The sequence below is a fragment of the Chanos chanos genome, chromosome 7, assembly GCF_902362185.1.
Source record: "Chanos chanos chromosome 7, fChaCha1.1, whole genome shotgun sequence".
In the NCBI taxonomy this organism is placed as follows: Eukaryota; Metazoa; Chordata; class Actinopteri; order Gonorynchiformes; family Chanidae; genus Chanos; species Chanos chanos.
Window position 1 is genome coordinate 36,197,990 of NC_044501.1, and position 12,500 is coordinate 36,210,489.

The 12,500-nt window shown below is 44.7% G+C and overlaps 1 protein-coding gene across 3 annotated transcripts in view; it reads right to left on the reverse strand.

Moving 5' to 3' along the window:
* The window catches only part of nlgn2a (neuroligin 2a), a 64,604-nt gene that overhangs the window by 33,318 nt on the left and 18,786 nt on the right, over nucleotides 1-12,500 (reverse strand). Inside the window, exons 2-3 of one of the 3 annotated variants that reach the window (XM_030780893.1) lie at nucleotides 4,475-4,503; nucleotides 175-304 (exon numbers count right to left, since the gene is read on the reverse strand). In XM_030780893.1, coding sequence (XP_030636753.1) covers nucleotides 175-304; nucleotides 4,475-4,503 — 159 coding nt within the window. Of the gene's footprint in view, nucleotides 1-174; nucleotides 334-2,815; nucleotides 2,852-4,474; nucleotides 4,504-12,500 lie in introns of all 3 variants that reach the window. The other 2 variants (XM_030780891.1, XM_030780890.1) reach the window with 2 other exon arrangements.

The window sequence follows — 12,500 nt, forward strand, 5'->3', positions numbered from 1 at the left end:
GTCAAGAACCAATCAAACCCCTTCATTTTGTGACCTTTATTCTGATGTACAATGAGAGTAAATAAACCTCAGTTGACGCTCAGATTAACACTTTAACGTCATTTTTTTTTGCAGTTACTTTCTCCTCACAAACTGTTGCGTTGGAGCGTGTGAGAGAAAACACAGGTGACTCACCGAGCACGCCCAGTCGGTAGTTCATTGTGACCACGATGACGTTGCCGTAGGCTGCGAGGACGCTGGCGTCGAACATGTTTCCGGTCCCTTCCATGTAGGAGCCCCCGTGGATAAAGAGCATCACCGGCTTCTTCCTACGGTCACGGATGTCTGAGGAAACACGGGCGAGAAACAGAGGTGTTTGTCTGAGTGGAAGAGGTGTGGAAAAAAGTGTAAAGTCTAATGTGTAAAAAAAAAAAAAAAAAAAAAAAAAAAAAAAAAGTGAGTTATTGACTTGAGTTTCGGGAAGTTTATCTGAGAGGTTTTTTTTTTTCTTTCTTTCTTTTTCGCTGGTTGGGTCCACGCTGAATTTTCCAAAGAGAACACTGACAGAGAAGGGCGACCTACTCTACACAACAAGCACAATTCATATGAAAAGAGCAGATATAAGAGAACAGGTTACACAACTCTGGAGAGAGAGAGAGAGAGAGAGAGAGAGAGAGAGAGAGAGAGAGAGTAAGAGAAAGAGAGAGAGAGAGAGCGAGAGAGAGAGAGAAAGAAAGAGAGGGGGGGGGGCAGGGGGGTCACTCACTTTGAGTGAACAGGAGCTGCTTTATACAAGAAAATGAAATGGAGGCGTGAAAGCAGTATGCTACAGATGAATGTATTAATTAAGGCATTACTTAAACACTATTGTATTTTCATTATGTACATTATGCACATTATCCCTTATATGCAAACTCTGCGTGCGCATAAACATAACTACACATGCATACAACATCAGTAACTCATGTACAGATGCACAGGCAGCTGTGATGGTGTGTCGCTATGGTAACTGCATCAATTTGATTGCCTCTCTCCTCTCTCTCTCCCTCTTCCAACAGCAGCAATTCCATCACCGCGCCTCAACCTTATTGACTGTTACTATGGAAACACGATGCACAGCCACACATACACACACATGCACACACACACATGCACACACACGCACGCACACACACACACACACACACACACACACACACACACACACACACATATCGGTAACATTCTGACTTACCGGATCCTACCGGATCACCACCTGAACCTTGCCTGATGTCTTGAGAGTACTATAGCCACACACACACACACACACACATACACAAAAATAAACACACAGACAAACACAAACATACACATGCACACCTGACCTCACAGACCCAGTCTGTCAAAGACATACACACTCATTCAAGCTTGAAGTGCACACACACGCACAAACACACATATGATTGACAGAAACACATAAGAAATGTCACTCCTGATCTATCTCCATATGATCCATGGATCTTTCACCGATCAAATCTGTCAACTGCTCTGACAGAGACAGTAAGTCCTGCAAGAGTACTAAAAATCTCTCTCTTTCTCTCTCTCTCTCTGTCTCATTCCAACGCATTGCAACCCATAAATGCTTTGCTTCATATGCATGTGTAGGCAATGCAGCTATAAGATTAAAAATTTAAGACACTATAACAAAAACAGACGGTTAGGGCGAGTGAGCGAGAACAGTTTTGAATAAAAATTCTGTGTAACCAAGAGAGAGCTGAGGCAGACATAATGAAAAAAAGTGAAAGAGAATATGAAAACAACAAACAACAACAACAACAACAACAGCAACAACAAACACCCAGAACAGGAGGGTGAGAAAACATGACAAAGTCTCACACACACGCACACACACACACACACACACACACACACAAACACACATTGTCTGTAATAGTTGGGCCCATTGGAACTTACTGATCCTCTCATGCAGAACAGAGACAATGAGTGATTAGAGCCAATCTTGTGTTTACTGCTCAGACGTGCCTCTTTTTTCTTTTTTTTTCTTTTTTTTTTTCTCACTGATGGTGGGAAGAACGACTCCCCCAGTCCACAACGGGACAGCCATCGCTTGTGTCTTCTCAATTAGCTTCAAATCCATTCATCACGCTCCATTCTCTTTCTCTCTCTCTCTCTCTCTTTCTCTCTCCATTATTTACCTTCAGCCAATTAGGACGTTGGAAACAACAATGCCAGGGTTGTCATGTGACAGTTGTGGTCTCTGTGTTACTTTAATGCTTTTCAGAGGGTGGTCCAAGTGTTTCTGGGTCTGGCGCTGGAGGCCACACAGCATTTCTCACTCAACTGGGTTGCACTAAACATGGACCATCTCAGACTCAAACGATCAGGTTTACAGTATTAAGTTCGGATGAATTTGAGCGAGGAGGGAAAAAAAAAAAAAAAGATGAACAGTGAGACCATTCATCAGCGCTTGACTGACTGACACTCTTTTTTGATTCAGACTGTATTGAGAATAGCGGGCTTGGGACAAAAAAAAAAAAGTATTTTACTGTGTTTTTGTATATTGCATTGGGGCCCGTTCCAATTCATCTTCAGTGCTCCCTCTCCCCGCATCCCCGCTCTCTTCTCCATACGTCTCATTGTGCGGCTTAAAAACGACACCGTGTTGAAGTCTCGGCGTGAGGCATCCACGCGATGTTTGATCGGCGCCGCCTCGACGCATTCGGCCTTGTTCGAAATTTCACTAACTTTAGTTCGAGAGGACGCGGTGCAACGTAAACCTGTAAGAGAGCGTTCGGGTTTATATATATGTGTTTGTGTGAATGTGTGTGTGTGTGTGTGTGTGTTTGAACATGTGAAAAAGAGGGAGCAGGCGCTACAGTTATTTTCCAGTTCTTCACAGAATCACGTCTGGATATGTGAGAATATGGGAAGGAAAAAAAAAATTAAAAAAATAAGTTGCTTTACTAAATGTAAGAAAATTCAAGTCTGGTAATTCTAGTCACGTCCCTCAGTGAAGGTATGGAGGGGGAAAAATCAGCTGGATAATGCTTGGGGCTTTAAATAGAGTCAAAGAAAACCGGAAAGACGGATACTGTTTCCTACGCGGTTAATGTAAAGGGCGTGATAATGGAGTGCGGATGGAGCGAGCGTGGTTACGGGGAAGCTTCTGGAGAAACTATGGAGAAACTAGAATTATCTCTCTGTATAATCACATATACATTAATGGGAGGGAACAGGCCACTGAATATCAGGCTGTTACTGAAGAGAATTATAATTAAAATGATATTGAGTCAAATTTGGGATGAAATGGCGATGTAAAATGGATGAATTATACAATGTGACATACCCACTCCCTTTCCATTTCTAACACCATGGTTGAGAGAGAGAGAGAGAGAGAGAGAGAGAGAGAGAGAGGAGGGTGTGTGTGTGCGCGCGTGTGTGTGTGTGCTTCTATGTCATAGACAGTATAAAGTGACAAAGAGGGAGAGAGAGGAAACACAGGGTCTCTCTCGCTCTCTTTCTCTCTCTCTTTCTCTCTTGTATGTTTTCCTGTATGTGTGTGTGTGTGTGTTTTTGTGTCTCAGGTGGGAAGGGATGAATACACAGAGAGAGAAGGTAGGGTCTACATTTGTGTGTGTGTGTGCGTGTGTGTGTGTGTGTGTATGTTTGTGTCTATGTCCCTGGTGGACAATGTAAAATGATAAACACAGAGAGAGAGAGAAGGCAAGGTCTCTGTGTGCCTGTGTGTATGTGTGTGTGTGAGTGTGTGTGTGAGTATGTGTGTGTGTGTGTGTGTGTCTGCCTCTCTGGTGGACAGTGTAAAGTGATGAATAGCCACTGATGAAGCCTGAGCCAGAGATCTCGTGCCATGAGCCCTCGCCCTAATCGAGATGTGCATAGATTAGCCTGTATGGATCTCCAGACAAAGGTTACTGATCCTGTGTCTGCCTCTTACGTGTGTGCACCACAGACAAAAGAACAAGAAAAGACAGGGAGAGTGTGTCTGTGATAAAGAGGTCCAACAGAAGAAGCCAGAGTAAATAAGTGTGTGTACGTGCGTGTGTGTGTGTGTGTGTGTGATTACAGGAGAGGTCAAATTTGACCCTTTCCTTAATTTATCACCGTTGTGCTCTTACCTAATAACAGTTCTGTCAGTGGAGACTTAAACACACTCCACTGGCTACAACGGCTACGTCAAGACAAAGGGAACATTCGATCAAACGGAATGCGTCAAATTTCACTCCGTACGGTTGTTTTACGGCGAAAACGCAACGGCGACGGGCGAAAAGGAACAATTAAGAACGAGAGTGAATTGTGCTCTGTGTGTAACTGGTGTTTTGGCGTAAAAAAAGTGTGAACGATAAGGCTGACGGCGTTCGCTCTTCGCTTTGGAGACGACACTTCGAGAGCTGTAAGGGCTGTAATTGTCGGCGCGCTGGGTTTTTAACGCCGCGTTGAGGCGAGGGTTTTTAAGTTAGGTGTACGCGGACGTAACGGAGAGATCTTCCTCTCCTCCTTTCATCGCTGTACGCAGTGACTTCCACGCTGCTCTTAAATACTTAATTCTCCCGTCACCTGCTCGGCACCAGGAGAAAAAGGCAAAAAAAAAAAAAGAAAAGAAAAGAACACACACACACACACACAGACACACACACACACACACACAGGGCAGATCCAGGCCCTTAAAACAGTCTTCCCACTGCACTACAGCATCTCAGTGGTTTTAATGGGTTGTGTTTTGTGCGTTCAAGTTGTTTCTCTTTCGTGGCATCTTGAGTCTCACATCTGTTCATGCGAAAGAGAGGAAAGAGGGAGAGAAAGAGGGCAAAGAAATAAGAAACGATGGGGCGCGTAGTGAACGAATGAAAGAGAGAGACAGAGAAGAGAAAAAGAGAGAGAGAGGCAGAAGAGGCCTGTATTCTTATGACAAAGACCACCCTATCTTCACTGTTTCACGACAACAGCACCCGAAACAAGCGCACTATTCTTGTTTGGGTTTTCACCCTCTCATTCCAGCCCCCACCCCACCCCCCTTCTGTTCCCCCTTTCCTTTTCAAATCTCTCTCTTTCTTTTTTTTTATTTTCCTTTTACGCTCTCTTCATCTCTCCTTCCCTGGCCTCTTGTAATGGGACTTCATCTGCTCTCTCTCTCCTTCTTTTGTTTGCTTGTCTCTCTGGATGCCATTGTGTTCTCAACACTGGTTTATTTGATTTTATATTTTTCAGCAGGATTTCTGTTCCCATCTCTCTCTCTCTCTCTCTCTCTCGCTCTCTCTCTCATTCTCTCCCGCTATCCCTCCACCTCAACCTCCTCCTTCTCCTCTTTAGCGCTCTGAGCATTCTCTCCCCCCCCCCCCCCCCCCCTCTCTCTCTCTCTCTCTTTCATCTTTTTTTCCACTGTCACTCTGCTCCCTTTCCCCCCCTCACCAGTTTTCTGCACTCCTGTAGTTCAACAGTTCTTCTTTCTCTTCTCTCTCCATCTCTCCCCATCTCTCTCTCTCTCTCTCTCTCCATCTCTCCCCATCTCTCCCCATCTCTCTCTCTCTCTCTCTCTCTCTTTCTCTCTCCCTCTCAGTTGCAGGCATTCTGAAATAGCATGGCAAGGTTGAAACGATTTTGTCTTTTTTTTTTTTTTAAGCCGGATCAATTACAGAGACTGAGAGGCTGGGAAGCTCAAGCGTAAAAAAACAAGCCCTCCACAACTTATTTCCCTATATAACTATTACACACACACACACGCGCATGCCTGCACACACACATACCAGTTTACACAAACACTGGGACACACACACACACACACACACACACACACACACATCAGACACACAAGAACTTTATCTTGTTTGAAAATCCTCTTTTCTCATCTTTTTTCCCCATCCTTGCCCTTTTCCTGCCTTTGCCCATTCATTCTTTCATTCCAGTGATTGGTAAAAGCACAAAAAATACCAAACTCAGACTAGCCTTCTCTCTTTCTCTATCCCTCTCTCTCTCTCTCTCTCTCTCTCTCTCTCTCTCTCACACACACACACACACACACACACACATTCTTTGTGTTTGTGTATGTGCGCAACAAAAGAAAAAAAAGAAAAGAGTTATTCTCACACAAAACACCAAAAAAAAAAAAAAAATCCTCCCATACAATCCCATAAAACTCCAAACACTCCTTTGTCCTCACTGTCCCAATCTGACCCTCATCTCCTCGCCTGTCTTCAGCTCCCCTGCCACCCCCCCCCCCCCCTCTTCCCCACCCCTCCTCTCTCTCCTCCGTCTAAACACATCCCCATCATGACAGATTCATTGTAATTTAGGCCAATCTGATTAGCCGTATCGAGAAACATAGTTGAATTGATTCAACTAGATAAAACTCAGAGTCACACTGAATTCTGAAGCTGCTTTGATCAATAGTCCCGGGGGGGGAAAAAAAGCGGTTTTGAAGCAGTTTTCTCTAATAAAAGACTGGACCGCTCGTATTAATGCCAAAGCACGGCACAAGCGGTTAAAGTAGGTATTGGATGCAGATGAGTGACTGCTAGAGAGAGCTTAAGTCTAAATAGGGTTTTCGGTGGGGTTTTTTTTTTGTTTTGTTTTTGTTTTTTGTTTTTTTCTTCCAAAAAGGTCTCTTTTAAGGTGCGTCGGTTCCGTGGGAACGGAAACGTTACGCCGTGTTCACGGTCGTCACATCGCGGGTCTTACGAGAACGCACGCAAACGCTCGACATGTTTATGATATGAATATGGGCTCTGTCTCTCTCTCTCTCTCTCTCTCTCTCTCTCTATCTTATTCTTCACACACACACACACACACACACACATGCTCGCACAAAACTGGCCTAGTTTTAGCCTGTTTTCCCCTCAGGCACATTGCCTGTGTTCTTCTCTGCGGCTCTTTTTTTCTGGTGGTCTCCGGCCCTTGCTGAGACTGCAGTGGCGACGCTGGGATTCAGTACCAAAACGCCGGCCTGGCACCCAGGTGTCTCGTCGTTTGGCTGGCACGCGGGTTCCGCGCCAGGCCGTCCAAAGCACAGGAAACAGACCACACAAAGCCACGGATGCTTCTAGAACGGTGAGCCAGGGAGACGAAATTGAGGAGCATTCCCGAAATTCGCATTTAGAAAGGAAAACCATTCCATTTTCACTTTAAAATAAAGAATATCCTGCTATCCACTAGAGTTAAAATATATTTCTAATATATTTGATAATTTATGAAAAATATATTTCCTTGCAGACAGATGATTCTTGTTGCACTTTGAAAACAAGGGATGCGCTCCTTTTGAATGGGAAACATAATCCAGTTTCACTTTTTAAAATATTCCGCGCTAGTTGGGAGCTAACCCCACGGCAACACAATCAAAACCTCAGACAAACCATTTAATACCTTTGCCAGCTTTGACTGACAGGTGAAAGAGGTTTTCTAAATAAATGAGACGTCATTCCTGATTATCAGCTTCTGTTTGGGAGGGACGATTAATGCCTCTCGTTGATGAGTTTATGAAACCAGTCACGCAATTTATATTCCTCAAGCTCGAGTTGGTTCTTCAGTCGTAAACGGCTTGAATGACAAAATTATGAAAATTTCCAATTGTAAATGAGTTTTTACAAAAGGACCATTTGTTCTTATTCCTTCTTCCTCTTTTTTTTTTTTAAATTTATTTCCATTGTAATGATAAACTAAATAACCCACATTCTGACACAAAATAAATATAAAGCATAAGTGGACGCTGGTATTTTCATTGGGTGCAAACGGATGCCTGTTCTTTCAGCATTTTGAAGTCCTTATCAGCCTTCGCTTTTTTTTTTGCATGGCCGCGCCTTTTTTTCTTTTCTTTTCTTTTTTTTTTTTTTTTTAATGAAGCAAGAGACTCTCAACACTTGAATGAGTTGCACTTGAAAATCAACTCCAGCTTCTTTTCGACGGAGCTCATTCACCCTCTATTGTTCTTTTTTTTTTTTTTTTTTGCCCCTCGTCAAAAGATTCCTCCGTCCGCTTTGCCCCGAAAGCGCACGGTTCCTTTCAAACCGGCCCTTTTTTTAACGCGGGGGGGGGGGCGGCTCTTTGGACATAGCCAATCTTAGTTGTAATATATTCCTCTTATTCTGATTGCCACTCTATTCGCAAAAGGAGCTCTCCGGTTCTACTTGCGGCCGGCTCTATAGTTCTGGATGCTGTTCCAGTTTTGAGGTTCTACTGTTGCGTCTCCTTTGTTTTCGAACGGAGTTCTCAGTCAGAGACTTGACATAAAGAGGACAAGTCTGGTACCCCCCCCCCTCCTCCTCCTAACTCCGAGGCAGAAAAACACAGGCACATGTATGCACAAACAGGTATGCGTATGCAGACAGGCACGTACGCGCGCACACGCGCACACACACACACACACACACACACACACATTTCAGACAGACTACCTGACAGACTCAAAAACACAGCAAGCATATTTTTCAAGCTCGGGCGCAGGAATAGGCGATGATGAGGTGCAGAGCCGTCTTCTTTCTCTTCTCTCTCTCTCTCTCTCTCTCTCTCTCTCTCTCTCTGTCTGTGGGAACTGTGGGTGTTTAGTGGCAGCTGGAGGGAAAGGTGTGGAGTCAAGGCTGAGCTGACACGCACACTAAGAGGTTTCAGATGTGGCCCAGGAAGAGCTGACAGCACTACTGATCATTCTCCGTGCTGTCCCATGTCGGCCACACGCTCCTCTATTCCTTTTCCCTCTCCTTTTTTTTTTTTTACCTCTCCCTCTGCCAGTCTCCTCCTGCCTGCACCTCCTAATGGCCCTATTCACAATTTATACACTACACCGCTGAGAGAGAGAGATAGAGAGAAACATAAGAGGAGGGGGAGAAAGAGGGTGGGGGGGGTGCAGAATTGGAAGCATTTTCTTTTGGATAAAGGTAAGTGCAGGTGAGAAAATGAAAACAAAAAAAGGAAAAAGAAAGGAGAACGAGAAAAAAAAACCCAGAATGAATGGAGAAGAAAGAGGTAATATGACAGTGGCCATGTGAGATAGAGAGAGAGAGAGAGAGAGAGAGAGAGAGGAACATAAAAGAGAACGAGAGAAAGAAAGGAAAAGAGAGATGGAGGGAACAGGAGAGGCGAGTTACGTGTCAGGGAACGTGATCAATCTGTAGCTCTCTCAAGCTGAGCATCTTCATCAGGCTCAGCATGAAAGGGACAGAATACACACATACACACACACACACACACACACACACACACACACAAAGGCACACAGGCACACGCGCCGCGGCCTGCATCCACCGATCAACAGGCACGGAAAACGACAGAGAGTGTTTGCGAGCGTTGAGCATCTGCAGCGATGACAAACAGAACAACTCCTGCGCTGCTGTTGCCCGCGTAGAGATGAGGGAATTAGGGCCCCGAGAAAAGCAATGTTTGTCTAGAGAAGCGGAAATTTAGAGCGGTATACGACTGGAGTGCCGTCTATCTATCGCGGCGGAGGGCTAGACTCCCAAGTATTACTTCGCAGAAAATATTCACCTCGGAAGTCAATTTTCAGTGAGCTATGAGCCACTGACGGGGCGCAAAACGCAATAAAACCGGCGAGACTGTGGAGAAAGGAAGATAAGACGGGACAAAGTCTTTTCAGCGGCATTCTGCGGCATGTGTCTTCCTTCAAGTTCATTTTAAACATCTCCAGCTTCTCATAGACACAAGATCGGGGGTTTTTTTGTTTTTTTTTTGAGCATTCAGACTGCGCTGTGACACCAATAAACTCATCTCTCTTTAAAATTAATCTCCTATTCATTCAGTTTCCATATGTCCCAGATCATTTTTTTAACTGTCTGACTGGCCTCTCGATTCCCAAGGTTGCTGAGTCGACCACAATATTTCATTGAATGCGTTCAATGCTACTGAATAAACTGACTTAACTGAGTGAACCAGTGCTAAAAGTGAATAAACTCAACACCACTGAGGAAACTGGCTCTCCTGAGAGTTCCTGAACTAAAAGTGAATAGACTGAACACACCTGAGGGGAACTGAGTTCTCTCAGCTTACCTGAGCTAAAAGCGAATGTAACAGCAGGCCACGGAGAAATTCAGTTCATTTCTATACTGGGAAGGAACTGCAATGCTAAAAGTGTGTGTGTGTGTGTGTGTCTTAGAGTCCGCATTCAGGTGACTCCGCATATGAAGTTACCATAGCAACCGGACACAACGTCACTCACTTTAGGATTATGCTAGAACAAGCGAGTTAGAGGGAAGCTAGCGTAAGAGTCGTCATGACCCACTGTTAGTAGCAAGCTGGCAGGTGCTGACAGTTTTTTTTTTTTTTCGGATTTTGAACACGGTAAAGAGTTTGAAACTGGAAAAGGCCTAAGTATTGGAACTCGTTTTTTCTGACTCTACCTTTTAGATTAGGGCTGTGAATTTGATGCAAAAAAAAAAAAAAAACCCTCTTTGCTCAATAAATGGCAACAGCTCAACCGGTAAGGGGCTTCACACCAGAAACAGTAAGACTGTAGGTTCAATTCCCTGATAAAGCGTCCCGAGATATTGATTTAGTCCCATTCAGCGGCCGGTTGCGCTGTATCTGGCTCCTGCTGGTGGCCCTGTGGGCACTTCTTGGTCACAAACCTCATTTGCTCCTGCAAGGACAAGATTTTGTCTCAGTTTCAAGTGACTTTTTCTTTTTTCCTTCTTTGCCTCTGACGGTATTAAACGCTTCCCGGTCCGAGAGGAACGCCGTGCCGTACTCCGTATTAATGTATCGCGTACTACGCGTTGTTGGTTTTTTTTGTTCGTAATGCCGATTCCCGGACTCGCGCTTCCAATCAAAGGCGTTGCTTTAATCGCTCGACTGTGTCCTGAACGTTTGCGGAATAACAGCGGCGGTACAACCTCGGGAGGAAGTCTGAGTCGTGGAGAGCACGTAGAGACGAGTTTATTCTACAAGTTCCCCCCGTATTCTTTTCTCTCTCCCTCTCTCTCTCTTTCTCTCTCTCTCTCTCTTTCTCTCTCTCTCTCTAAGCTTGACATTGACGGGACTTCTCGTTCCCTAAGCTCTGGCCTAGAGAGGCCTGGATATGCAGATAAAGGGCGGCATTACAGTCACACTGAATCAGGGTTCTGACTTCACTTGGAGAGAGTTTGCCTACACTCCAGTGACTGAGAGAGTCAGCGAGCTCCCTGCAGAAACCTTTTGGAAAATGTCAATTCTCGATAGAAATGCGCTAAGGAGCGCTGATGACGGGGTAATTTTGGGTTAACCGTGTTTGTAATAGCTTTTATGGTTTTTAAAAGGTGGGGGGAGGGTGAAGAATATGAATTATTTATGACATTTTGGCTGTTTCGTGTGAATAATGACTTTAGTCTCCTCAAATTACAGAGCTGACACATCATTGCACTCATAAGGGAATGGTTGAGATAAAGATGAGGGTCTCTGAACAGACTGGAGTCAACAGAATGTGTTATATTGCTATATGGATCATACGGTGTGAGCTATAGGTGTCATGTGGAGTGACAAACTGACTGACATTGCACTCATGGAATTTCATTGTCATACCTTGTAATACAATTTACTACACAGCCCATATGTCGTACCTGAGAGATTAGGAGGTTTATTTGTGTGTGTGTGTGCGTGCGTGTGTGTGGGGGAGGCTGGATGGGTGTGAAAAACACCAAGAAAGTGAAAGAAAGGTGAAAGAAAGATGATATGACATGTGCTTGTATGTGTCTGTGTGTGTGTGCATGTGCGTGTGTGAGTGTATGCGAAAAACAAAGAAACAGAGAGAGAGAGAGATAATCCAAATGTTCTTATGTGTTTGTGTGTGTGTGTGTTTGTTTGTGTGTGTGTGTGTGTGTGTGTGTGTGTGTAGGAGAGTGTGTGTGTGTGTGTGTTGATATTAACATGAGACAATGAAACATGCCTTCTCTGTAAGTAATACAAAGGGCTCAGGTGGACACGCGTACAAAGCAATACACTCTTACCACGACTGACGCACACACACACACACACACACACACACACACACACACACACACACAGCGCGCTCAGGCGTCACAGCCTCCCTCCTCCTCTTCAGGGAAAAATCAATCCCTCTCTCTTTCTCTCTCTCTCTCTTTTTCTATCTCTCGCCCTCTCTGTCTCTCTCCGTCCTTATGGCTTAACACAGAACCAAGTCATCAACAACAATCCTCTTCAACACCTGACCCAAGCACAGAGACCTTGTCTTTCATTCTAATCTTCATCCTTCGCCGACCCCCCCCCCCCCCCCCCCCCCGCCAGCCACTCTTTTTCTTAATCACGCCATCCTCGTCTGTCCTGACCACTTCAGCACGTGCGGCAGCCGATGCACCGACCTCAACGTCGAACGTCATGCGTGTGATGAGTCAGAGACTTTTTTTTTTTCATTCGTTGGTTTGTTTGTTTGTTTGTTTTTTTAATATACGCAAACGCCGGTACAGCGTCGTTTTGGGGGGTGAGCATATTTCTGGATAAATGAACCTTTGAGATCGATATGATGACTGGTTCAGCAAAGGATCCAACCCAGCCTTCAGCTCATAAAAGAC